The sequence below is a fragment of the Chlamydotis macqueenii genome, chromosome 28 (genome assembly GCF_036417535.1).
Source record: "Chlamydotis macqueenii isolate bChlMac1 chromosome 28, bChlMac1.mat, whole genome shotgun sequence".
In the NCBI taxonomy this organism is placed as follows: domain Eukaryota; kingdom Metazoa; phylum Chordata; class Aves; order Otidiformes; family Otididae; genus Chlamydotis; species Chlamydotis macqueenii.
In genome coordinates, this window is record NC_141583.1 from 573095 (window position 1) to 597635 (window position 24541).

General features: G+C 67.4%; 6 protein-coding genes across 9 annotated transcripts in view; 3 read left to right on the forward strand and 3 right to left on the reverse strand.

Annotated features, from left to right (window-relative positions):
• Positions 1–24541, forward strand: part of MRPS21 (mitochondrial ribosomal protein S21) — a 100808-nt gene that overhangs the window by 49617 nt on the left and 26650 nt on the right. The window lies entirely within an intron of this gene.
• On the forward strand, positions 708–3975 carry TMEM79 (transmembrane protein 79). Its single transcript, XM_086768221.1, has 4 exons — positions 708–1072; positions 1913–2755; positions 2987–3200; positions 3465–3975. The coding sequence occupies exons 2-4, from the start codon at positions 2023–2025 to the stop codon at positions 3667–3669; spliced, it is 1152 nt and encodes a 383-aa protein (XP_086624347.1). The 5' UTR covers positions 708–1072; positions 1913–2022; the 3' UTR covers positions 3670–3975.
• GLMP (glycosylated lysosomal membrane protein) lies at positions 4738–9133 on the reverse strand. 3 transcript variants are annotated; one of them, XM_086768219.1, is made up of 7 exons: positions 9058–9133; positions 8490–8500; positions 7301–7558; positions 6825–7007; positions 6476–6694; positions 6048–6325; positions 4738–5748 (listed from the first exon to the last, which is right to left on the reverse strand). In XM_086768219.1, the coding sequence occupies exons 1-7, from the start codon at positions 9101–9103 to the stop codon at positions 5580–5582; spliced, it is 1164 nt and encodes a 387-aa protein (XP_086624345.1). In that variant the 5' UTR covers positions 9104–9133; the 3' UTR covers positions 4738–5579. The 3 variants fall into 3 exon arrangements, with proteins under 3 accessions (XP_086624345.1, XP_086624344.1, XP_086624346.1); XM_086768218.1 differs by lacking the exon at positions 8490–8500 and having other exon boundaries at positions 9044–9129; XM_086768220.1 differs by lacking the exons at positions 8490–8500; positions 9058–9133 and adding an exon at positions 8356–8401.
• On the reverse strand, positions 9335–15477 carry CCT3 (chaperonin containing TCP1 subunit 3). Its single transcript, XM_086768217.1, has 14 exons — positions 15339–15477; positions 14646–14707; positions 14371–14421; positions 14212–14274; positions 13614–13710; positions 13108–13225; positions 12753–12939; positions 12166–12315; positions 11738–11870; positions 11437–11518; positions 11136–11316; positions 10625–10870; positions 10111–10242; positions 9335–9726 (listed from the first exon to the last, which is right to left on the reverse strand). The coding sequence occupies exons 1-14, from the start codon at positions 15367–15369 to the stop codon at positions 9622–9624; spliced, it is 1638 nt and encodes a 545-aa protein (XP_086624343.1). The 5' UTR covers positions 15370–15477; the 3' UTR covers positions 9335–9621.
• Positions 17767–20819, forward strand: SSR2 (signal sequence receptor subunit 2). Its single transcript, XM_086768275.1, has 6 exons — positions 17767–17856; positions 18649–18803; positions 19345–19443; positions 19767–19875; positions 20032–20109; positions 20391–20819. The coding sequence occupies exons 2-6, from the start codon at positions 18649–18651 to the stop codon at positions 20499–20501; spliced, it is 552 nt and encodes a 183-aa protein (XP_086624401.1). The 5' UTR covers positions 17767–17856; the 3' UTR covers positions 20502–20819.
• Positions 21282–24541, reverse strand: part of INTS3 (integrator complex subunit 3) — a 187142-nt gene continuing 183882 nt past the window's right edge. For both annotated transcript variants that reach the window (XM_086768605.1, XM_086768604.1), the window contains exon 31: positions 21282–21301. The gene's annotated coding sequence lies outside the window, so the exon portion shown is untranslated. The remainder of the gene's footprint in view (positions 21302–24541) is intronic.

Genomic DNA, 24541 nt, shown 5'->3' on the forward strand with positions numbered 1-24541 from the left:
GCCGCTCTCGCGAGACTTGCAGCGAGCCCGGAGCGCGGCGGGCAAACATGGCGGCGGCGGGGCCGGCCTGGCCTCGCGAGACTTCCCCCTCCCGCCGCGCCAGCACTTAGTGCTGGCAAACATGGCGGCGGCGCGGCGTCACCTCGCGAGAGTTTCCCGCTTCCCGCCGCGCCAGCACTTAGTGCTGGCAAACATGGCGGCGGCGCGGCGTCAGCCAGCGCGCTCTAGTGGTCCCCCCGGTGGCGGACCAAGGCCGCGGCGCTCGTAGCCCGTTCCCGCCACGGGCCTGGTCCCCCCCTCCCCGTGCCTGCCCCACGCCACGGGCCTGGTCCCCCCCTCCCCGTGCCTGCCCCACGCCACGGGCCTGGTCGCCCCCCCCGTGCCTGCCCCACGCCACGGGCCTGGTCGCCCCCCCCCGTGCCTGCCCTACGCCACAGGCCTGGCAGGAGCTGGGGGGCGGCCGTCCCTGTGCCTTGGCGCCTGGGGGGGCTCACACCGGGGCCGCGAGGTGGAGGGAATGGCGCGGGGAATCCCTCCCCAGGCCTGGATCCCGTCCTGCCGCCACGCAGCACGAAAGCCAGGCGCTGCTGGCTGAGGCGGGGGGGTCCCCAGGGCCCCCCGGTCCCTCTGGTGCCGCAGCCTCCTCGCCGTGGCCGTGGCCGTCACAGAACGGGAGCCGCAGGCCGGCCCTGCCTCCGCCACGGCAGCCAAGCGCTGCGGCCAGCCCCGGGCCTGCCGCCAGCCCTCCGGCGCAGAGACCCTCGCCAAGGGGGACGCGCTGCCCTGTGCGCGTCCCCGCGTGCTGGCTGTCCCTGCTCGGCCCGCCGAGGAGATGTCCCCGGGCACGGGATGGGGCTCAGGGGGCGACGCGGGGCTGAGGGGCCGCCGGCGCTCAGCGCATGGGGTGAGGCAGCTGCGCCTGCCCCTTCCAGCCGGGCCCCACCTGAGCTGGTTGAACAGGTTTGAAGTCCAGACGGCGGCGGAGAGCGAGCGTGGAAGTGTTTCGCAGGCTCCCGGCCGAGCTGCGGCTGCTGCGCGGCCCCCAGCCCCATGACCCCCCGCCTCTCTCCGGGTAAGTCTCACAGCAGGGGGAGCGCGGTGCCAGCTTTCCTCCCGTGTCCCGTGGGGCCATGAGCGAGCGGGGCTGGGAGCGGGGAGGCGGAGGTGGGCGAGACACGGGGAGCTGCTTGAGCTGGACTTCCTTGTGCAGACCGCCGATGAAGACCTGTGCCGCTCCGTGCCTCAGTTTCCCCGTGCCCGTGCGCAGAGCAGGGCTCTTTCTGGGGGTGCAGCAGTGAGCGTTCCCGGAAGGGAGAGAGGGACAGCTTCCTTACAGGCGGCTCCCGAGCCCGCAGCCAGCAGCACCCGGGCTGGGCTGAGACGGAGATCCCCTGCTGAGAGGGAAAATGGGAGACCTCTGCCTGGATCTCTGCTCCCCCCGGCAAGGGGCACCCGGCAGCACCCTGCCCCGGACCGGCCTCAGCCGCAAGAGGCAGCAAATCTGGCTCCTGGCCTCAGCTGGGATTTCGGGATGCGGCCTGGAGGGCTCCCCCCAAGTACTGGGGCCTCGCTGACGCTGGCGCAGGACGGAGCCGGCTGCATCGACCAGGCCACGTCCAGCTCCCCCAGGCCACGAGGCTCGTGCCCGGCCGGAAACCCGGGATGTTTGGCCAGGCCGGGAAGCAATTCCCAGGCTGCGATCCTGCTGCCGCGGGCTGGGCGCGCTGGCCGGGCGTGCGAGCGTGGGGCCGCTGGGCTCTGCTTTCTCCGGACGGCGGAAGGGCAGGCGGGGGACAGGGACTGCGGGGGTGGCGGCTGCCGTTTGCGCCCCACGTTGTACCCGGGGCAGCGCGCGTGACCCCAGACCTCTCATGTCTGATGGTTTTTGCCTCTCGCCTTTCTCCTCGTGCAGGGTGAAGTGGAAGGCACGCAAACCCAGTCCCCTCTCGACGTCCCGAAGCGCAGGAGATTCTCTTGCCAGCGCCCGGCTGCCTCCCCAGCGGCACCGAGCTGGCCGCTCTCATGGCTGCCGCTGACCCCGTCCTGCCCCCCGAGGAGGTGGCTTTGCTGGAGCTGGGGAAGGTGGCCCTGGCCACTCCCGTGGACGAGGCGGCACCAGCCTCAGATGAACACCCGGGGGACCCTGCCGCCACCCTGCCGTGGGACCGGTGCCAGCACGGCGCCCGGGACCAGCCAGACTCTGCGGAGACGAAAAGGCGCTCGAGTCCTGAAGGGGCCCGTGAAGACCCTGAGGAGGCCGCTCCCACCAGTCCCCCGGCTGAGGCCGAAGACGAGGAAGCCCCCGGGCTGCCCGTGATGGCGGCGCACGTCTTTGTGCCCATCGACCCGCAGTGCATTGAGCGGACACCTGCCAAGCCGAAGAAGCACCCTGCCCCGTGGCCCCGGGAGGAGAGCAAGGAGGGCTGCGTCCCGCATGGCGCCAGACCTGCCGGCCTCCGCCAGCAGCAGGTCTTCCTTCCCCTGGGCCCCTCGCGCTACAGGGACCCGCCGGGCTTCGAGGGGCGAGCGGCCAAGCCGCCGACCGAGAGCCCGCGGTGTCCGTGCGCCAGGGACTGCGGCACCGGCAACCTCAAGGCCGTGGCCTCGGTGGCGGCGGCCCTGCTCTTCTGCCCCTGCCTCATCTACGGCGCCTACGTCTTCCTGCCTTTTGATGCCCCGCTGCTGCCCACCGTCAGCGCCCGCCTGGTCTACACGCTGCGCTGCGCCGCCTTTGCCACGTTCCCCATCGTTCTGGGTGAGCCCTGGGGTCGGCGCGCAAAGCCCTCCGGCCCCTCCGCGGGGCTGCGTTAGCCCGGGGGCGCTGGGGAGCGGGGCCGGGGCCGAGCCCTCCGCAGCTCCCTCGCTCTCCCCAGGGGCAGCAGGTTGAGTTTTCCTACGCTCTTCCCACCCCGCGGCACCTCTCTCCCGTCCTCCCCCAGCGCCGTTTCGCCGGGCGCCCGCTCAGCCCCTCTCCTCCGCTCCCCAGGGATGATCGTCAGCGGCATCTCCCGCCTCTGCTCCTCTGCGCTGGAGCCCTTCGGCGAGCTGCAGCGGGAGGTGGAGATTCACCGCACCTACGTCTCCCAGTCCGTCCAGCTCTTCATCCTCTACTTCTTCAACATGGCCGTGCTGGCCACCTACCTCTCCCAGGAGGTCCTCAAGCTCATCCCCCTGCTCACGGGGCTTTTCGCCATCTCCCGGTAAGTGGATTTTACACCCTGCCCGGGCTGCGGCGCTGCCCAGGGCGCCAACGCCGGCAAACACCGCGGTGAAACTCCCGCTCCGACAGAGCCTCACCCGGCCAGGAAAGCCGGCGCAGGGGAGGAGCTGCTCCGTCCCTCAGCCCGCTTCCCGCAGCGGCTGCGCCTGGCGAACCCTCGCTGGGGTCGGAACCCCTGCGCCAGGCTGGGCGCTGGCTGCAGGGCATCGCCCGCGCTGAGCACGCGCCTCTCCGGCCTCTCCAGGTTGATTTACTGGCTGTCCTACGCCGTCGGGCGCTCCTTCCGCGCCTTCGGCTTCAGCATGACCTTCCTGCCTCTCCTGGCCATGCTGCTCTGGAACCTGTACAGCATGCTCGTCCTGGAGCCCCAGAACGTCCTTGCTGTGGCGGCGCCGCAGCCCGAGGACGGCTCCAGGGACCGCGGGGCCAAACTGCGCTACTGGGGGTGAGGGGGACGGGGCGCCCAGACCCCGCGCTGCAGAGGGGCCGACTCCTCCTCCACGCCCTGCCTCGGGAGCCCTGAAGGTGCAGGGGTGCGGGCGGGTCTGGCTGCGTCCCCGCTCCCCGCCCGGCTTCTGCTGGGTGCCCGGAGCCGGCAGAGCTGTGAACGCCCCTGCGCTGCGGGTTTCCTGCGGGAGGGCGAACGGGGCCCGGAGTGGGAACCAGCGAGCCCCGTCCCGTGGGTGGGCTGGGCTGGGGTGAGCCTGACCTCCCGCTGGAGCAGGCTGTGCCAAATAAAGCCCTTCTCCAAGCGGCTCCGTGGCTGATTTGGGGAGGGCGGGTCGAATTCCCCGAGGAATCGCTGCTTTGCCCAGGAGATGCCATTATCCAGCCCCAAAATGACGTTTCTCCGAACTGTCCCTCTCCCAGCGCTGCCCGCAGCACCCCAGCCCCGCACCCCGCTCCTCGGTCCCTGCCAGGCGGCGCGGCCAGTCCCGCCCAGCTCATCCCTCCTCTCCTTCCTGGCGGAGGGTCAGCACCCCCGTCACAAACCAGTTGGCACGGGCGAGATGGCGGCAGGCTTGTCGCTGCCCGGGGCTGGGGACGGCCGATCCTCCCCAGGACGGGCACCCCGCCACGGGCACCGCGTCGGAGTCCTCTCCAGACGCGAAGGGACCCCGGGCGTCCGGCCCCGTGCCAGGGCCATTGGCGCAGTTCTCGGCCGTGACCCGACGCGGTTACAGCTCCACCAACTACCGGGAGAGCCCCCTCATCCCTCCATCTGCCTCGGGGTTGCCTCGTCCCGCCTCCCAGCGGCCCCAGAGCCGGAGAACGGGAACAGCCCGACTTTCAACGGCACGGCTCAGCCCACGGCCGGGCTCGCGCTGACCCCGCGGCCAAAGCCACCGCACGCCGCGGGGCAGGGGTCAGTCCGGGGCACGGAGCCTCCCTCCTCTCGGAGGTGCGTTCTCTGTTTTCCTGCCTCGGCTCCCGCTGAGCTCCAGCCTTTAACTCCCCCACGGCGCGAGAGCCGCTCTCCCCGCGCTCGCCCACAGCGCGGTATTTCCGCAGGAAGCTGCTCTTGGAAATCCACTTTATTTGGTCCAAGACAAGTCGCTGGCGGAGAGCGCGCAGACCCCCAAGCGACGCGGTGCCTCTGCGAACACCGAGCAGCCACGGACCGCGCCTGCCCCGCGGCTTCAAGCACCTGGCCAGCACCTCCGCGCCGGCCCCGCGCTGCGGGTGACGGCGAGCAGGGCTGCATCAGCCCCTCACGGGCTGCCCGGACAGCCCTGAGCTCCAGCCGGGTTTCCCTCGCGTGCCAGCGCAGCGGCAATTGCCCGCCGGGGAACCGGGGAATCCGTGAGCCCCGGCGGGGTGAGGGGGGCTGTTCCGGGATGCCCCCCGCGCAGCGGGAAGCAGCGAGGCGCCCTGCGCCCTGGCAGGAGCAGTACTGGTCCCCGGCCCCGTCCTCCAGCCCCGCTGCTGGGTTGGAGCCACTCGGGCAGCCCCGGCGTGCTCCGGCAGCGGCACCGGACAGGGCACAGCCAGCCCCGCTGGTGCTTTGATAAAAAATAGAAACCAGCGGTTTTATCCCGCGGGGGGAGGAGGATCTTCCTGTGGCTCAGGGTGACCAGCTCCCTGCAGTCACTTCCCTTGTCTGCATCGATCAGGAAGGAGGAAAAAAAAAAATAAAAAAAAGAGGAAGAAGTGTAATCAGCCGCAGGATCTGGGCACAGGGAGCAGGAGAGAGCGACAGGCGAGGTGGGAGCTGCTGCGAGCGTTGCCCTGGGCCCCTCTGCGCTGAACCGTGGGGACGGAGGAGAGGACAGAGAGGAGGCCGCAGGCGCTGGAGCCCCCGCAGCAGCCACGGTCGTTTCCCGGCGGGAAGGATCCCGGGGGTCCCTCCAGGTTCCTCTCAGTTGATGGGCTCGTACTCAGAGTAGCGCTTCCTGCGCGCAAAGAGGACCAGGCAGGCGCCCAGCAGCAGCATCACCACGGGGGTGCCCAGCGCCACGGCCATGATGGAGATGACGAGCGGGGAGAAGGCGTCCTGGGGGGGCTGCCCGAAGCCCAGCAGCGCCGACCTGCGGAGGGGATGGGACAGATCAGCCACGGAGACGGGGACCAGCTGCGTCCCAGGAGCGGATACCTGGGGCTTTCTAACCCCGACGGGCTCAGGCCAGGATTTCCTGGCAGGATCCCACTTGGGAAAGGGGAAGCTCTCCCGCCCGGAGGAGGGAACGCGTCAATAGACGGCACAACTCCCTGCCGCAGGAGCACGGGCAAACACGGACGGCTGCAAGGAGACCGTTGCTGAACGGAGAAACCCTTGAACGGCGCCGTTCCCAGCGTGCGAGGGGTGGGTGGCTGGGAGAGCACTCACCAGCTAAGGTAGCGCTTCTCCTGGTAAACCTGCCCGTCCTCTCCCCCAAAGGAGATGTTGATGGCGCTGACGGTGTAGGCGCTGCCCGCGCCCTCCCCGAAGTAGGCACGGACAACGCTGGACACCGGCAGGGTCCAGTTGGCCGCTTGCAGGCCACGGGACCGGCACCGGATGCTGTCCTCGCGCCGGGGGTTCTGCGAGCCGTAGGCTGTCGCCTTCCACTGCAGGAAGCTGAGCGCGGAGCTGCCGTTCCGCGACTCGGCGACCAGGGAGAGCGTCTGGCGGGGGGAGAGCAGCAGGCGGTGAGCGAGGGGCAGCGCAGGGCCGTCGTGCCAGGGGGACGAGCCGCAGGCTGCCCGCGCTGCTTGCCCCAGAGCCCCTTCGCCCTCGTTCCTGCAGCAGGGGACATCCCCACGCCCAGCGCTCACCTCGAAGATGGTGGGAGTGTACTCGTCGTCGATGGAGCGCGCTGACCGCAGCTTCTGCGCCACCCCCGTCTCCTCCAGCGTGGCCACCTCCAGCACGAAGCGGGAGCTGTTGCCCCGCGGAGCCACCCCAGCCAAGACAAACTCCACTTTAGAGCTGTTTGCCGTGTGCAGGAGGCTGGGCAGGGGCCCGTCGCGGCCACCGGCCTCGTAGGCTGTCACCTGCCAGGGACACGGGTCAGCGGGACAGCACGATCCCCGCGGGGACACCGAGGAGCAACCTTCCCTCTCCAGAAGGCGCTCTGGGAGTGACTGCGTTCTCCCTGCGGCACCCCAGCCCCCGCGGACTCACCCGAAACGCCAGGCTGCCGTTGGAGAAGCTGCCGCTGGGGTCGGCGGCCGGGACGCCGGCGAACTCGGCCGTCAAGGCCGTGTGGTTCAAGGTGCGGTTGATGCTGTCCCACGAGAAGTCCGACAGGTCGTACGTGGAGTAGAAGAGTTCTTCCAGCGTTTTGGGCTCGCTGTACTCAAACACCTAGGGAGAAGGAAGGGGAGAGGGGCCGGGAGCCACGAGCAGGCGCTGCGGGCAACGTGGTTTTGCGCTGCGGTCCGCGGGCTGCTGCTGCTGCCAGGGAGAGGAAGGAGTCCGAAAACGAGCTGCCCTGGTCGAACGTCTCAAGGCAACATCACAGCTCAAACCAAAGCCACGGCAGGACACGCACGAGGCCATTTCGCTGCCGCTGGGAAACGCGGGCTGCCCTGCGCTGCCCCAAGCAACCCCCCCGCGCCCCCCTGCCGCGGGGCAGCTCTTTTGGAGCTCGGCGGTACCTTGGTGAAGACAACGGCAGCGGAGTAGACAACGCTGCCGGGAGGGTCGATCCAGATGGCGCCCGCAGGAGCGGGCGACAGCAGCCGGGTCCAGTTGACGCCCAGGGCGCTGCTCCTGCTCTTGGTAGCCACCAGCAGAACCGCGGGGGCCCCGATGCTGCTCCAGACGTAGTGCAGGGTGTCGGCAGCCCCCACCGCCCGCACGTGCAGCAGGTTGACGGAGGAGTCGTTCCAGCCGGGGTTGTACTGCATCGACACCTGCGAAGGGAGAAACCTCAGGGGGACTCGCACTTAGAGCTGCGGTCAGCGGCTCGCTGTCCAGCTGGAGACCGGTGACGAGCGGCGTCCCTCAGGGGTGCGCGTTGGCCCGGCCCCGTTCAACGTCTTCGTCAGGACACGGACAGTGCGACGGAGCGCAGCCTCCGCAAGTTCAGCGACGACACCGAGCTGCGCGGTGCCGTCCAGGCGCTGGAGGGGAGGGAGCCATCCCGAGGGGCCCGGCCGGGCTGGAGAGCTGGGCCCGTGCCACCCTCGCGGGGTTCAACCGGGCCAAGGGCCAGGTCCTGCCCGCGGGCGGGGGCGATCCCAGCGCAAATCCAGTCCGAGCGGGGAATGGATGGGGAGCAGCCCTGAGGACTGGGGGGTGCTGGTGGGTGAGCCGGCAACGTGCGCCGGCAGCCCAGAAACCAGCGGCACCCTGGGCTGCACCCCAGCAGCGTGGGCAGGGGGTGAGGGAGGGGACCCTGCCCCTCTGCCCCGCTCGGTGAGACCCCCCTGCAGCGCCGCGTCCAGCTCCGGAGCCCCCAGCACCAGAAGGCCGTGGAGCTGCTGGAGAGGGCCCAGAGGAGGCCACGCGGATGATGGGGGGGCTGGAGCAGCTCTGCTGTGAGCCCGGCTCGGAGCTCTGAGCAACCGGATCCGGTTGGAGACGGCCCTGCTCCGCGCAGGGGGGGCGGACGGGGGGGCTGTACCGCTCCCTCCCCACCCAGACCGCTCTGCCGCTCCGCCCCAGAACCGGCCGCCCCCGGTGCCGGTACCGGCAGGGCCCCGCTCACCTCCCGGCCGCCCCCCGGTACCGGTACCGGCAGGGCCCCGCTCACCTCCCGGCCGCCCCCGGTGCCGGTACCGGTAGGGCCCCGCCCACCTCCCGGCCGCCCCCTGGTGCCGGTACCGGCAGGGCCCCGCTCACCTCCCGGCCGCCCCCGGTGCCGGTACCGGCAGGGCCCCGCTCACCTCCCGGCTGCCCCCCGGTGCCGGTACCGGCAGGGCCCCGCTCACCTCCCGGCCGCCCCCGGTGCCGGTACCGGTAGGGCCCCGCCCACCTCCCGGCCGCCCCCCGGTGCCGGTACCGGCAGGGCCCCGCTCACCTCCCGGCCGCCCCCCGGTACCGGTACCGGCAGGGCCCCGCTCACCTCCCGGCCGCCCCCCGGTACCGGTACCGGTACCGGCAGGGCCCCGCTCACCTCCCGGCCGCCCCCCGGTACCGGTACCGGCAGGGCCCCGCTCACCTCCCGGCCGCCCCCCGGTGCCGGTACCGGTACCGGCAGGGCCCCGCTCACCTCCCGGCCGCCCCCCGGTGCCGGTACCGGTACCGGCAGGGCCCCGCTCACCTCCCGGCCGCCCCCCGGTACCGGTACCGGCAGGGCCCCGCTCACCTCCCGGCCGCCCCCGGTACCGGTACCGGCAGGGCCCCGCTCACCTCCCGGCCGCCCCCGGTACCGGTACCGGCAGGGCCCCGCTCACCTCCCGGCCGCCCGCCGCCGCCGCCGCCAGCAGCAGCACCAGCGCCGCGCCCGCCGCCATCTTGTCCTCGCGCTCGCTCACGTGACGGCGCAGACCGCCGGCCCCTTAAAGGGGCCGCGCCGCAGACTCTTAAAGGAGCCGCCGCCCTTTCGAAGGATTTTTTGGGGCGGAGACACGATCGTGTCAGCGAGTCCCGGCCCGCGCCCGCACCGTTAACCTGCCCAGCGCGCCCCGGCAGCACCCGGCCCCGCGGCGAGGCCGCTGCAGGCTCCCACGGCGAAGGCACCCAGCGACGGCAACGAGCGGTTTTATTTCTGAGGCGAAGAGCGAGGTGAAGGTACAGCTCAGGCTTAAATTAAGCACCGGTATCTCCCCCCACGGGCACTTACATGACACAGCAGCCCTTTCCTGACCTTCACCGATCCTATTTTTCCCCCCCCATTCCCCCCCCCCCCCCCCCCGCAGACTTCAGACAAACCCTTCCCCCCCCTCAGCCCCGGGACGGGGTCGCTTCATCCAAATCTTCCCGCAACCGCGCGTGAGGGGTCCGCTTCTTCCCAGCGGCGCCGCCGTCTCCCTTATTCCTGGGCCGGCTCTGACGCTGCGGGCTGCTTGCTTTGGTCGTCGCCCTTCTTTTTGTGCCCCGACACAATGTCATCGATGCGCAGCAGGAGAACGGCGGTCTGTGGAGAAAGCCCGGCCCCAGGTCTCGTCAGGAGCTCACGGCAAAGAATAAAATCCACTCGAGGTGCCTTCCGCACCAAAATCCGCCTGCCTTTGGTTAAACCGCTCCGCCAGCACGGCGCCCTGGAGCGGACGCGGTGCCCAGCGCAGGCTGGAAAAGGCAGCTGGGGGCTCTGGCGCCCACGGAAAAGCGCGCGGTGGCGTCCCAGCTGGGACGCGGCCCCCCCAAACTCATCCAACGTCAGCCAGCGAACGCTCCAACGCCACCTCTGAACAAGGGGCGGGCAGCTTCCGCGGGCCGCTGCGGCGATGCGAAGGGCGGGAGCGGGAACATTCCCTCTCCCACGGGACACGCGACGGAGCCCCCCCGCTCCCCTCCTCACCTCCACCGCCGTTTTGTAGGTCTGCAGTTTGACGGCCAAGGGCTCCCAGATGCCCAGGTCCCTCATGTCGACCAAGGCTCCGCTCTCGCCGTCCACCCCCCACGTCTGGCTGCCCTCCTGCGTGTGCTTCGCCTGCGAGGAGAAGGAGGGGTCGGCGCCCGGGGAGCGAGGCAGCAAATCCAGCTCCTGCGAGCTCAGACTGGCCGCGGCCGCGGGCGAACAGCAAGAGGTCGGGAGAATTTCCCCCGTTTCACCCGCAGGGGTTTTCGGTTTCCTTTTCAAACTCCAGCACCTCAAACACACCATTTCGTTCCCTTTTCACGCTTCCAAATGTGGCACAAAGCGTTGGGCGCGGGTTTCCTTTCACACCAAAGCCCCCGCAGCTCCCAAAAAGCTGCGCCCCCAACAGCCCCACAAGCTGCCCCCGCGGGGGGGGGCGCTGCTAGGGAGGGACGCCGGCGCCGCGGGGCAGGACGGCGCAGGAAGGGGCGGAATCCCCACGCCGCGCGCTTACCCTGAGCGAGGTGAGCACGCGGATGGTGCTGGCGCCGCAGTTCTGGATCAGCGTTCGGGGAATGACCTCCAGAGCCTGCGCTACGGCGCGGTAGGGCCACTGCTCCACGCCCGTCATGCCTTTGGATTTCTCCGTCAGCGCGTGGGCCACGGCCATTTCGGTCGCTCCCCCGCCCGGCACCAGCTGCGGGTCCATCAGGACGTTGCGGCACACCTGCATGGCGTCCTGGAGGTTGCGCTCCACCTCCTGCAACGGGCACAAAGCGCAGGTTTAGCGGCGCGGGGAGCCGCAGCGCACCCCCGGCCGAACGCACGGCGCGCGGGCTCCGGGCCCGTTGTGCTGCGGCACACAAGTTTCGCCCTGGCTGCGCAGCGCGGCGCGCGAGGCGCGGATTCCGCGTTCCTCCGGGAATCGGAGGGGCGCTCGGCTTCGCTCACGCGCAAACGCTGACTTACGGGCACCGCGGCGGCGGCCGGGCCGGGAGGGGAAGCGGAACACGTTAGTGACTCACTGCCAGGATCTCCTTGCTGGCTCCGCGCAGGATGATCGTGCAAGCCTTGGGGTCTTTGCAATCAGTGATGAAGGCAAAATACTCGTCTCCGATTTTCTTCACTTCAAAGAGCCGGGCGCCGGTTCCCACGTCCTCCTCCCGCAGCTCATCCGTGCGGCTCACGATGCGAGCTCCGCAGGCCCTAGCGCACAAACAGCCGGGTCGGACTCTCGGGAGCGGGAACCGGGGAGAAAGGGCGAGGTAAGAACGGGAACGCCGTGCCCCAGGCAGCCACGGGCTCCGGCGAGGAGGCAGCGCTCACCTGGCGATCCTGTTGTTGTCCGTCTTCCTCACCCTGCGGATGGCGGTGATGTTGGCTTTCATCAGGTAGTGCTGCGCCAAGTCTGAAATCAGGTTTGTGCAGTTTGATCAGTCAGCCTCACGACAAACTTTGCGTCTTTAAAGGGAAAAGGGTTACGGACAGAAAAACCTGAAGAGAACAGGGTCACGTTCAAAACCAGGCTTGGGGGAGGGTTTTGTGGGGTTTTTGTTTGTTTGAATTACTGAACAGTGCAATTAGCACAGCATGCACCTCGTTAAGACGAACGGGAGGATGTCATTACCAGATACGCCTTTTTCTGTGATGACCAGGTCTGGCTTGACTCTCATCAGGTCCTCGCAGATCTGCTGGATGTACTCCTCCTCCATCTGCAGGATGCGGGCAAAGTCCTCCTCCCGCGTGATTTCAATGTCGGTCTGCACACAGAGAGGCGTAAATCCCCGCCCGCGCTCCTCCCAACCCTCCGCCGTGTCAGACGCCCGGCTGGGGGATCCTAACTCCTCTGCTCTCGCCTGGGGAAGAGGCGAGGAGAAACCACACCACAAAAACCCCCGACCAGACGAACCCTGACGCTGCGCCAGCTCAACCTCGGTGTTAATTGTGGAACACGAAGGGAGCCTTTTGCCGCTCCTGCCTTCGCCTGCCTGGGTTTGCTCCCTTTCCCAGCCTCAGATCAGAAGCTGCAGGCGCCTCTTACGGAAGCCGCTTTACCTGGCTCTCTCCTTTCTTGTACTCCAGCGAGCAATCCAGAAGGACGATGCGTGGGTTCTTAATAAGGCGGCGCATCCTGGGATGAGTCACGTCTTTATTCACCATGATTCCACGCAGGACACAGGAGTCTTCACTAAAACCACCGGGAATCTGAGGGGGGGAAAGGAGGCAAGTCAGCCTGCTCCACAAAACCCGAGCATCCGCGCTCCTGAAACCTCGTGTACGGGAAAGAGAAAGCCCTGCAGGCAAGCAGGATGCGCCCAGGTCACAGCCGGGGTAAACCTTAAGAGCGTGCTGACCTAGGGTAAGTGAAAAGCCGTGGAAGAACCCGAGAAACTGCTCGCAGCCTACGGCCTGACAGCCTGTGCTTGGAACCAGCACAACCTGAATATCTCGTAAGAGAGTCAGAACCGCCTGCCTTGGTTCCAGCGTGAACCGGCCAGTGACAGCACTGACTGAAACGGCTTCCGAGGTTCCGTTTGCAGGCTGCAGAGCAGCAGCACAAAGTTCTTCCCCCTGCACCGCGGGAACGAGTTTGGAATGAGAGAGGGGCACCCGGGCGACAAAACGCTTCAGGACACACTCACCTTTTCTACCTTCGCGTATTTTTTAATATCAATTTCCCTTCTGCCGTTTTCTTCAAACTCCACAGTCTTCACAGCGTCCAGAGCGATGCTGCAGGCCAAGTCACACCAGCGGTTTATGGCCTTGGTATTGATGGCACTCTTTATTATTTTAAGCATCATCTCTCTGTTGTTCACGTCCACCGGAGTGCTGACACACGGGAAAAACCAAACCGTGAACAGAGGGCTCCTCTGGGCACGACCGACCCGTAACCCCGCTGCGCCCCTCTCCAGTCGTGCTGTTCCGTTTCACCCGCGCGGCTCCCTGTCAGCAGCACGGAACCGCCCCCGCCCCCGACTCCCACCGGTCCGTGCTCACCCAATTTTCTTCAGAATACCGATCATGTCATCCAGAGCCTTGCGATAAGCCCCGATGATCACAGTTGGGTGCATCTGCTGTTCAAGGAAGTGTTCGGCAACAGAAAGCATCTCTCCGGCTAGGAAAAAAAACCAAACAACAACCAACTATCAGCATTCCCCAGGTAATTAGTACAACAATCAACAGTCAAAATAGAAGAACGAAACGCTCTGCCATCCACGCAGAGAGCTCTGACGCCATCTGTGCCGCGCTTCGTACTTAACCGTGCTCGTCTCGGGGAAAGAACACAACTTCCCAAAGCACGGAGCCGATCGCCTGCGGCTCTAACGGACCCAGCATTCTCTTCCACAGTTAAAAAAAATAAAAAAAAATTAAAAATCAATCTTAGGGCTGGTAAATAACAGATACCCGTCTCATTAAGGTGTCCTGACGGGGGTCTGATGAACAAAAAGGGCAAACTTCAGCCTCCAGCCTTTATGAAAGTCCGTCTCGTTCGCCCTCCTTACCAAGGATAATGACAGACGTGGTCCCGTCTCCAACTTCTTCATCTTGGGTACGGCTGATCTCAATCATCGATTTTGCAGCTGGATGCTGCACCTGGATCTGCACAGGAGCAAGGGGTACGTTTTTGTTCCAGAATCCCGAGGCTGAAGCCTCTTGCCTGGCGCAGTGGAACAAATACCACACCCTCTGAAGAACCAAAGGCACTCTGCCCAACTACAGCAAAGACTTTTCTTCCCGAGACCGAAAACAAGCCCTTGTATTTCGCGATACTGGCACTGGAATTTTTGTGATGTTATTTCAGCTCCACTCGCACCAGCAAGACAATATTTATTTCTTGCTCTAATTACCTGGCACTGTAAAAGCAAGCGTCTTCGTACGGTTTTGGTGCGACTGATTACAGCTGCAACCACCGCAGAATTTACACCAGCCTTGCAAAGCCTCCCTGAAAGCTTACCACCCTGGGATCAAAGCTGCTGTTCCGAGGAGGAAGAGCGCAGGACCGAAGCCGAAGTGCCACCGCTCCACCGGCAGCCGCCTGACTGCACCCCGAGAGGTTCCCCCTCGCGTGTGAAACACGACAGTCCCCCAGGAGCAACTTACTTCTCGGAGAATGGCATTGCCGTCGTTGGTCATCACAATCCCGCCCATGGGGTCCAAAAGCATCTGCAACCGAAAGGAAAGCAACGTTTGCACCGACCGGTGAGACGCGCGGCCTTTCTTCTCAGCACGCAGCACGGGTGATCCAGCAAGAGCTCCTACCTTCATCATCGCTCTCGGTCCCAAACACGTGCGGATGATGTCAGCAATGGTCTAGGGAGGAGCAAAAGAAATGAGGACTCGGGGTTCGAACAGGCTAGGGAAAACGTGCCTCGGGTCCCGTTCTCCCTCTTCAATACAGCAGTACTTGTACGCACGCATGCACGCACACACGCACGCACGCACACACGCATGCACGCACACACGCATGCACGCACACACGCCATGCACGCACTGGAAGAAAGAAGAACCAGAACAGCCTGACACGAGAATGTCACCTTAGCAGCGGTGATGTTTCCAGTCTGGACTTTTCTTCCAGACTCGCGTTTCATATTCTGACCTAAAGCACAGAGGAAAAAAAAAAATACAATATTAAAGCAGAAATATAACTTTAATCTGAGCTTACTAAGAATTCCAACCAGCGACGCCGACAACGCAGAGACACGTCGGTGTGCGCCTGAGGGGACGCGGCCAGCTCCAGTACGAACACCGCGGCCGCCGTGAGCGCGCGGTGACGGAAGAGCATCGGCGACAAACAGCCCGGCAGCCGTCTGAAATCAGGTTTGCTGCGTCGGGGCTGCCCGGCCTCCGGCGCGCCGGGGCGAGCGGCCGGGGATCGGCTGCCAGAGGCCCCGCGGAGCCTCCAGGCTCGGTGCCGCCCCGCCCTCACCGCGGCTCGGGGCCGGATTTACTCGGGCGGGTCCGCGCGGCACGACAACGGGACGGAACGGCAAGAGCAGCCCCGGGAGCAGGGCGGGCGAGGGGCAGCGGGACAGCGCAGGGGGCTCAGGCGGGGAGGCCTGCCCGGAAACGGGGGGCGGCCGCCGCGGGCACCGGGGATGGGGGGGGGGCGGGAGCGGCCGCGGGCGGGAGCCGGGACCCCGCGGAGCCCCGGCTGCGCCGCGGGAGCGCCCGGCCGCGAGGGGGAGGGGGACGCCGGGACCCCCCCGGGAGCCGCGGGGGGCACTCACTGAGCACGAGGACGGGGCGCGGGCCCATCATCGCGGCGGCGGCGGCGGCGGCACCCGGCGCGGAACCTTCTGGAGACCGCGAGCGTGAGGCGGCCGCGACACCCTACCCCGCCTGCCGCCCGCAAGGACCAATCCCACCCCACACCGCGGGCTCAGCGGCCAATAAGGAGGCGGCGCGCCGCCCCCCCCGCCCGGCACTCGCAGCAGGTTCGGTTGAGAGGCGAGGCCCTAGCGCATGGGGCCGCGGCCGCGCAGTACTGCGCATGTGCAGGGTGTCGGCGCCGTGCGCGTGGGCGATGCGGGAAGAGGGGGGGGAGAAGACGCCGGGACTCGCTGCGCGAAGGGGCAGAGAAGCAGCCGTTGCGTGGTCGCAGGGGGCAACACCGCAGCTGGGTGCCACGGCTCCACAGCCCAGCTGGGAGGGGGCTCGGGGGCCTCTGAGAACGCTGTGTGGAAGGGGAAATCCTTAACGCCCCCCCCCTTTCCCGTCAGCGCTGTGGTCTCGCCCGCCCCGCGGCGCACCATGGGGGGCGCGGGCTGCCGCGGGGCATGCCGGGAGCGGTAGTTCCCGAGGCGGCGGCGGCCGCACCCGGCGGCTCGGGGGCTGCAGCGGCGCTGCCGGCGGGGAGCCGAGCGCCCCCCCCCCCCCCCCGGTGTCCCGGGGCTCCGGTGCCCCCTCGGAACCGAGCTCCCCAGCCCCACCGCGCCGTTCGGTGACGGGGCAGAGCACCAACCCCGCTCCCCCTGCGCTGCGGAAAGCTTCCAGCTCGGCCGGGTTTGGTTTTTTTTTTTTTTTTTCCCCTCAAATTGTTCCGCGCAGTAACGGAGGCGGATCCGTGGGCTGCGAGGAGGAACAGGGGTCCGGGGCCGCGGCTCTGCGCCCCTCCTGCCAGCCCAGGCCCCGCGGGACCTCCCAAGGCTGCTTCCCGCGCTGCACGCCGGGCCCCTCTGCAGCGGGGGGGCCGCGCCGTTCCTCAGCTCTCGGAAGCGGCGGGGGGACCCCCAACGTCGGGGGGCTTGCGCAGCAGAGCGACCCCGGCGGGCCACGGACGGGACGCGTCCCACCCGGCGCTTGAGGAATTCAGCCCAGCTCGCCCTCCTCTCCCCTCGTCACAGCCTCTGCGCCCTCGGCAGCACTGCCGTCCCCCCTCGTCCCGGGCGCGCCGCTGCCGCCGCCCCTCGTCGAAGCGCTCTTCCGAGCCGCGATGCCCATCGGGCTTGTGATAAACTGTTCATCAAACCTTGTCAGAACAACGGACATTTACATAAAGTACGCAAGGTCGGCCACAGGCTATGGAAACACGGCATGCGGGACTGCGAGAGGAGGGGGCTCGTGAAGGGTATAAAACCAGTGACTTTCTAACCGTAGTTTGAACAAGTAATTGGTGGAACGGGGAAGTCTGGTTTCATGAGGAGCGAGAAACAGCCTCACATTATCTCCAGGGAGCGATTCAGAGGAGCAGGGATTCGAAAATAGGATGGCACCCATCCCATAAATCTCCTTGCTCAAGGAAAACGGGTGGTTAACGAGGACAGGAATCGGCCCAGACCGAGGAGGACACTGCCACCTTCAGCACATTCCAGGCAAAGGTGAAAAGTACACCGTGAAGAAGACCTCTGGTCTTCCTCCCAAAAGACCCCCGAAGACCCTCGCCCACAATTCCTGGGAGAATTTGCGCAAGCGCGAAGGACTGATAAGCTAATTAGCATACGAAGCGAGAGTAGGTGGGTTTAGGTAATGAATATGTATAAGCATCAACGGAATATTTATTGTTTTTACTGTATAAGAATGGGGCGGTTTGCTATCTCGGCGCGCGCCGTTGGCGGAGCAGGAGACTCCCCGGCCGCCCAGCGCTGTTTTGCTTACTGGTCGCTTGCTTTAATAAACCAAATTTTTAATTGGCCAATCTCTGCCATTTAACTGGACAAAGAGAACAGATAAACTGTAACAGGGCTCCGGCTCTACGCGCGTGTCCCTAACCGAGGGCGACGTGGCGAGGGTGGCCCCTCGTTCCCAGAGCTCTTCGGGAAGGAGGGGAGAGGGGAACCGCGCCGACCTCGAGAACAGGTGGAGAGAACCGCGAGCAGGAGCCAACGGAGGGGACGCTACGGCCGCATTCCGTGCTCCAGCCTTGCTTGGCGGCTTTGTTGTCTCCTCTCCCGAAGTTCAGCAGCGGGCCTCCAGCCAACGCAGCTCCCAGGCTCAGCTTTTCCCTGACGACTGTTGTGTCAGCCGCCCGCGACCTGTGGGCGGGGCTGGGGGCGCGGGGAAGGGCGGGCAGGGCTGGACGCGGGGGGCAGCGGTATTTTTGGGTTAAAACCCGGAGTTTCGCAGACGCCTCCGTCCGGGCGCCTCAGCCCTCTGCCCCCGAAGCAGGAGGCGGCGCACGCGCGGAGCGGCGCGGCGCCTCCCACAGGACTACATTTCCCGGCGTGCCCCGCGGGGTCCCCCCGCCGCCATTTTCCGCCGCCCGGGCGCTGACGCGGCCTTCCGGTTGCGCGGCGCGGGGCAGCGACGGTGAGGAGCGGGGGAGCGGGGGCGGTGCGGTGGCTGCGGGTTTCGGGGGGGGGGGATCCTGGGGGACTGGGTTTGGGGGGATGCGAGGGAGCGGCCAGGGCTGCTGCGGGGGTGTCGGCGTGCGGGTCGCCTGCAGCCGGTGCCAGCGGGCGGTTCCCGCACGGGCCGCGGGTGCAGCCAGCGCCCGCTCCCCGGGCCCTCGGGGCAGCTCCAGAGGCGCTGGGGCTGGGGGAAGCCGGGGGACGTGGCTTCCGGGGCCCGGCGGGCCGCTGGAGGGAGGCGGTGCGGGAAACGAGGAGCTGCGGCTTTGGGCGAGGGGCGGCTCCTCTCCCCGCCGACGGCCCCAGCTCTGCTGCGTGACACGGCGCTGGAGGGCTGCCGTGCTTCGCTGTGCCAGTTAACTGTTGATTGCCAAGACCGGTGAGGCTGTCGGCTGCCAAAGCTTTTGCTCTGAAAGGCGCGAGAGGAGGCTCTGTGAGCCGAGGTGTGAGGTGGAGGGAGCGATACTTGCCGGGGCTTTGAAACGGGAGAAAACCGCCGTCTTTTCTTCCGTGCTGATCCGGAACACGGCTGTGCCACGTCTTGCACCCTTGCAGGTCTGTCAGGGGCAGACTTGTGTGGAGCCAGGCTGATTTTCCGCCAGCTTGCGACAGTCCTGCACCGATACCGCTGTGGAGCGCACCGCTGTTCCCGTCTCGCGACACACGAGTGTCCAGGCTCTCTTTAGTCGTCCTGTTCGTGTTCTTTTTGCAATCACATCATCAACGCCATTCCGTTTTCCTTTGCTTCCAGATGAAGCTCCTGATTGTTGCCGCGTTTGCCCTGTTTTACGTGGCGCGCTGCGAGGACGGCGCCAGGCTGCTGGCCTCCAAGTCGCTGTTAAACAGATACGCGGTGGAGGGCAAGGACCTGACGCTGCAGTACAACATCTACAACGTTGGCTCCAGGTGAGCCTGCGCCGGGTTCCCGATCCTGGCGCGGATGTGTGGCTGCAGGACGTGAGGCTCTTCCTAGGCTCCGTGGTGCGCTTGGGTTTTTTTGGTGGATTTTCTTTGTTTGTGGGTTTTTTTCTCCGCCTAGCCGAGCTCCCCACCGGTGCCTGAAGGTCTGACCCTGCAAGTTGCATTTTTCTCCTTGTTCCGTTGTCTCTGCTTTCACCTCCTGGCTGCTCCGGCTGTAGGTCCGGCGTGGTGTGCCCGCTCCCCGTGCACGCGCTCTCCCTCTCCTGGCTGTCAGCTCCTTTCCACCTCTGATTTCCTGTCCTTTTTGCAGTTTCTCTCGGCTTTGCCTTCCCCTCTCTGTAGTCTCCCCGTAACACACCTTGGCTGTCCTCCTCGTCTTCTCTTGGGGACTTTTTATGCTTCAGGAACCAATTCTGCCAGCTGCTGCGTTGTCAGTACGGAACTCCCCTCCCTCTTTGGTGCAGACCCCGTGAGCAGAACGCCAAGTCCGAGATTCCCTTCTCACCCCTTTCTCTGGCCCATTTAGCGCTGCGTTAGACGTGGAGCTGTCGGATGACTCCTTCCCCCCAGAAGATTTTGGCATTGTCTCCGGGATGCTCAACGTCAAGTGGGACAGGATCGCTCCGTATCTTTTCATGGTTTGCGGTTTATCCCGACGCTCCTCCTTACCCCTAAGCATCCCGTAGGCCTCCTGTCACTGAAATCCCAGCGTTCCGGACCCCGGCTATGGAATCTCCCGGAAGGGGCTGTGACAGAACGAAGCTCCCTGCAGGCAGGGCCGGGTCCGGCTGCGCGCCGTCTGCCTGGGAAGGAGCCGCCGGCTCAGGGCGCCCGTGCCACGGAGGACTCGTACGCCAGCAGGGCCGCCCTTCCCCCCGGTTTGAGGCGTCTCCTCACGCCTCTTCCCTTGGTGAAACGCAGCTGTCGTCCTTGACTCGCGGCCCTCAGAGCCAGTAACGTGTCCCACACGGTGGTCCTGCGGCCCCTCAAAGCGGGTTACTTCAACTTCACCTCGGCGACCATCACCTACCTGGCGCAGGAGGGCGGGCCGGTCGTGGTGAGTTGAGTGTTTACGGGCTCCTCGCGCAAATCCGACGGCGGATGCGCCCGACTGCGCTTCCGGCTTCCTGTCGGGGTGACGCGCGGCCCCGCGCGGGCTCTGTTACGAGAGGGAAGGGCGACCGGCGCTCTGCTTTCCCCCTGCCTTTCCCAGGTTGGTTTCACCAGCGCTCCCGGGCAGGGAGGAATCCTGGCTCAGCGCGAGTTTGACAGGAGGTTCTCCCCGCACTTCGTAAGTACCTTTCCCTTGGGAATCGCGATTGCCCGGCGGCGACCGCGCAGCCCGGCACGGCGGCTTTTTGCCGGTTTGGCTGCAGTCAAAACTCCGGCGCGGGTCGCTGTTAATCCGTGTGAGTTGTCCAGAAGAGTATTGCAGAAAAAGCAAAGCGTTTTCGTCCTCGCGTCTCTGCGAAGGAGCTGGCACGCTGGGATTTGAGCCAGAAGCTGCGAGATGTGCTCTAAGACCGCTTGTACAGGATGAGTTCTGACTTCGCTCACAACCTCTCCTTGCAGCTGGACTGGGCAGCCTTTGGCGTGATGACCCTGCCCTCCATCGGGATCCCGCTGCTGCTGTGGTACTCGAGCAAGAGGAAGTACGACACCCCCAAGACCAAGAAGAACTGAGCCAAGTCAGACGCCTCCAGCACGCAGCGCTCGGGGGAGAACAAACGCTGCGCCGCCAGCCCTGCGGAGCGCTGCCGGGAGGCGGGGAACGCGAGGTGCTGCCCGCCACGTTTTCCAAAAAAGAAACAAAAACCCAGCGGAAAATCCCAAACCCCGGCAGGCAGACCGCCACCTGAGTGCGGGAGCACCCCAGGACGCGGTTTGGGGGCGCGGCTCCGCAGCGTTGCTGGCGTCGCTGCTGCTGGGGGTTTGTTGTTGCTGGCTGCGCCGTGCAGGGGGAGGTACGGAGGGTTTTGTAATAAAACGAACACCACGAAACATGCCGGTCTTTCTTTTACCCCCCCCAATTCTCCCCCCGTCCTCGTCCGCCCCGTGCCTGCCCCTCCCGTCCCCGCGGGTCGGACAGCGGCGGCGATGGCGGCGGGCAGCGCGGGGCACAGCCGCAGGACACGGCGGGGCGCTGGCTGCCGCGGAAATGGGGGTTCCGGAACGGGGGGGCCCGGCCGGGGCTGCGGGCAGAGCCCGCCTCCGCACCTCGCTCTCAGCTGCCATAGGCGGCAAGGGCTGTCAGTCTCCTCCCCGGAGGCGATGCTGGCTCTGATTGGCCCCCAGGTGCTCAGGCCGCTGGGCTGCCGTGCCCGCCCTTCACCTGAAGCGATGCTTCCTCTGATTGGCTGCCTGGGATTCCCCCCCCCCTTGCTCCTCCCATCCAATGATGGGGCAGGCAGCTTGTCAGTCATGCCCGCGCTGCTCTCCCGGCAGGCGCGATTGGTGCAGCCGGCACGCCCCGCCCCCGCCCGCTGCCCGGCGCTGCTGGCGAACACACCGGGGGGGGGGGGGGGGTCGGTCGGTGCTGACGGGCCCGCTCGCTCCCGCGCCCTCCGCCTGAACGGGGAGCGATAACTCGACATTAAAGCGGCTCCAGGTGCGAGACGAGGACGGGGAGGGCTCCCCGGAGTTACCGCGCTGGGGAGACTGTCCGTTTATTGCCAAAGCCGGAGAGCGAGACAGCCCGCACCCCTCCCGCTGCCCGGGCGTGACGGTACCTGAACTCCGGCCCCTCGGCCCCGAGCGGCACGGGGGGGGGAATGGGGGTCGCGGTCCGTTCATCACGCGTTGTTTTACGCCTCTGTATCATCGTCGGGGGAAGACCTCCTCGCGTTCCCCCCCCGCTCCAGCGTGGGGTCCCTCCCACGTCCACAGTCCTCCGTGAAACTGCTCCGGCGTGGGTCATCTCTTCCGCGGGTGCAGCCCCTCCGGAACGGCTGCTTCACATCCCATCTCCTCTCCGCTTCTCGCAGCCGGGCCGGGCCGGGCCCAGCCGCCGCCCGGCGGGAGGCCAGAGGGTGAGGCCTGCAAGGCCCCAAGGCTCGCGCCTCCCCCTCTCAGCTCCCTCACACCTTCTCTTCTTTTTTTCCTGTTTTCCCCTTCTTAAATACGTTATCACGGAACGTTCTGCTGCCGACTGGCTCGGCCCTGGCCAGCAGCGGGTCCGCCCCAGCCCCGCATCGCCGTTACCGGTGTGCGGCTCCGCGGCGAGGGGCTGACAGCGCGCATGCGCGGCGCCCGAGCTGCCGTACCGACCGTCGGCCGCCAGGCGGCAGTAGAGAGCGCTGCGCGGCGCGGCCAGCGCGCATGCGCGGAGCTCCAGCCGCGGTGGCGCCCGGCGGAGGCGGCGGCGCCGTCACGATCGTTCCGTGGCCCTGGGGCGGGACCGGCCGCGGGCCGTGAGCGGTCAGCGCGGCACCGGGCTCGTGTTCCTCGGCCCTTTCCGCCGCGCAGGCCGAGCAGTGACACTCGTGGCTCTGTAGCAAAAGGAGCTCGGGCATTTCAGCCTTTGCGGCCTCAGAAGGCCGGGCCCGGGGCACCGGGCTCCTTCTCCCCGGCCTAGGCCCCAGGGACGGCTGCTCGGGCCTGCGTGCGGCAGCAGGGTTGCGAGAGCGGCGGCAGCAGACGCTGCAGGGAGATTTAAAAAAAAAACCACAAAAACAAACCGACACCACAACACCAAGGCAGCGCAGGCGGCACCCCGAGAGCCGGCGAGAGGAAACCGAAAGCGGCTCCGTGTGAGAGGCAGCGCTGCTCCGCGCGTCCAGGCGGAGGAGAGGCCAGCGGCCGGTCTGCGAACGAGCGACGCGCTGGCCATCCTCGGGCGCCGTGGTGGTGTTCGCAGCTCGCCTCGCCCCGGCGCTCTCCAAACCCTGCGCGGGGGGCTCGTCGCCTGCCACCCTCCCTCCAGCGCGCGAAGCGGCCGCGAAGCAGGGAGAGCAGAGCCGCGTTTGCGCGACGGGAGCTCTGAGGTCCTGTCTCGGCCCCGTGCGGGAGCTCTGCCCTCCTTGCCGCTCCTCCCGGCACTCTGCTTGCCCGCAACACGTGGCGCGGGGTGGCCAACGCGTCGGGCGAGCAGCTCGGTGCCTTCCCTGCCCAATTCGTCTCCTTAAAACAAACACTTCAGCGCTCGCGGTCTCTACTTCAGGCCCCCGTAAGTATCTCCTGGCCCGGCAGCCGTTTTCAGCCAGCACCGCGGCTGACGTACAGCGCTGGTGGGAATCCGTCCAGGCTTCGATCTCAAAAGGCTTTTGCAACGCACAGCCCTGGTTGTTTTGGCAAGAAATTGCGCCTCTGCCTGAGAAACGAGGCACCCGCCGAGTCGCTGCGCACGGCGATCCGCGCCCGCCTGCGACCGACGCCTTTTCCTGCCAAAACCAGCGCGCGGTTCCCCCGCGACGGCCGCTGGCACTGCCGAAGTCCCTCAGCGGGCGCCAGAGCCCACCGTGCTGCCCGTCAGCCCCCCCGGCCGGGGGCAGCGGGGCTCTGCTCCCCGCCCTGCCCGGCACCTGGCCACCGTCCTGCAGACGGTGACGGCGACGTCCACGCCGCCGACAGAAAAAAGAGGAAGGAAATGGCGGGAGGGGGAAGTGGGGACACTGGGGGGTCACGCGTGCCCCCCCGCAGGGGCTGCGCTGCTCCGTGGCCTGTCCCCGGCGTCCCTGCGGGCACCGTGCCGCTCAGGGCGGCCGCGGCGCGCTGCCTGCTCCCCGCGCCGCTCCCGGGCGCCCCACGGGACGCGGGGGTCAGTGCCGGGGCGCGGGCCGGGCGCGGGGCTGGGTGCTGGCCGCGGCGCGGGTGCCAGCGGAACGCCGTGCCCTGCCAGCGCGTTCCTGCCTGCGTCACCGTCGCCGCTCCCGCACGGGCGGGTCCGCGGGCACAGCCCCGCGCCGGCGCCACGCGAGGCCCACGCCAGCCCCACGCCCTCACGCGCGCTCGGACTCTGCCCCCCCCACCCCCGTCAGCGCACAGACACGCGTGGGTGCCCGCGCCCCCCCCCGTAACCCCCTCCGCCCTGCACACGCGCCCCACGGCCCCCACATCCCGTGCTCCCCAAAGCCCCACAGATGCCGCGCTGTGCCCCCCCCCACACCCCTCCTAGCCCCCCCTGCCAGGCAGCGGGGCACGGCACGGCGGAGGAGGAGGAGGAGGAGGAGGAGGGAGACCTTCATCAGGGCAGCCCCGTGCCCGGGGCCAGGCCGGTGAGCGGCGCGGGGGGTGTCCGCTGCCCCCCCCAGACCCCCCCGGGCCGGGAGGGGGCTGGGCCGCACCGGCCGGCCGGTTCCTGGAAGCGGCCCGCGTGACTTCCCCAATTGCTATTATCGGCCCCTGTTGCTGGGCGGAGCTCAGCCGGGCGGGCCGGGACCCAGGAGCGCACCCCGCACCGCGCCCCGCACCCCGCGAGGGGCCAGCACCGCGTCCCGAGGCGGGGGGGGGGTGGGGGGCGCGCACACCTTTCCACCGGGAGCCGGGGGGGCTGAGGCCCGACGGGCTCATCACAGGAGTGCAGCGACACCCGCTCCCCTCCCTGCCCCCACCCCCCCCCCAGCTGCCGAAACCAACAACCAAATTCTTGTCATCTCAGCCCAAATGAGTCACCCACCCCCGCGGCCCGCAGGGACAGCCCCAGGGAGCTGGGGGGGGGGCAGTCCTGGGCACCCATCTGTGCCAACCCCCATAACGCTGGGCCCTTCCTCCGGGGGAGGGGACGC

Bases quoted from the DNA above. Each gene is read 5' to 3' on its own strand.
- GLMP (XM_086768218.1), bottom strand. From the start codon at position 9,103: ATGGCGGCGGGCGCGGCGCTGGTGCTGCTGCTGGCGGCGGCGGCGGCG. The intron at 7,559-9,043 runs GTGAGCGGGGCC...CTCCCTTCGCAG, and splicing joins CGGCGGCGGGCGGCCGGGAG to GTGTCGATGCAGTACAACCC. The intron at 6,695-6,824 runs GTGAGTCCGCGG...TGTCCCTGGCAG, and splicing joins ACGGCAGCCTGGCGTTTCGG to GTGACAGCCTACGAGGCCGG.
- TMEM79 (XM_086768221.1), top strand. From the start codon at position 2,023: ATGGCTGCCGCTGACCCCGTCCTGCCCCCCGAGGAGGTGGCTTTGCTG. The intron at 2,756-2,986 runs GTGAGCCCTGGG...TCCGCTCCCCAG, and splicing joins CACGTTCCCCATCGTTCTGG to GGATGATCGTCAGCGGCATC. The intron at 3,201-3,464 runs GTAAGTGGATTT...CGGCCTCTCCAG, and splicing joins GGGCTTTTCGCCATCTCCCG to GTTGATTTACTGGCTGTCCT.
- SSR2 (XM_086768275.1), top strand. From the start codon at position 18,649: ATGAAGCTCCTGATTGTTGCCGCGTTTGCCCTGTTTTACGTGGCGCGC. The intron at 19,444-19,766 runs GTATCTTTTCAT...CGCGGCCCTCAG, and splicing joins AAGTGGGACAGGATCGCTCC to AGCCAGTAACGTGTCCCACA. The intron at 20,110-20,390 runs GTAAGTACCTTT...CTCTCCTTGCAG, and splicing joins GGAGGTTCTCCCCGCACTTC to CTGGACTGGGCAGCCTTTGG.
- CCT3 (XM_086768217.1), bottom strand. From the start codon at position 15,369: ATGATGGGCCCGCGCCCCGTCCTCGTGCTCA. The intron at 13,226-13,613 runs GTAAGGAGGGCG...TTTTTTTCCTAG, and splicing joins CACGTCTGTCATTATCCTTG to CCGGAGAGATGCTTTCTGTT. The intron at 11,317-11,436 runs GTGAGCGCTGCC...TTTGTGCGCTAG, and splicing joins GACAACAACAGGATCGCCAG to GGCCTGCGGAGCTCGCATCG.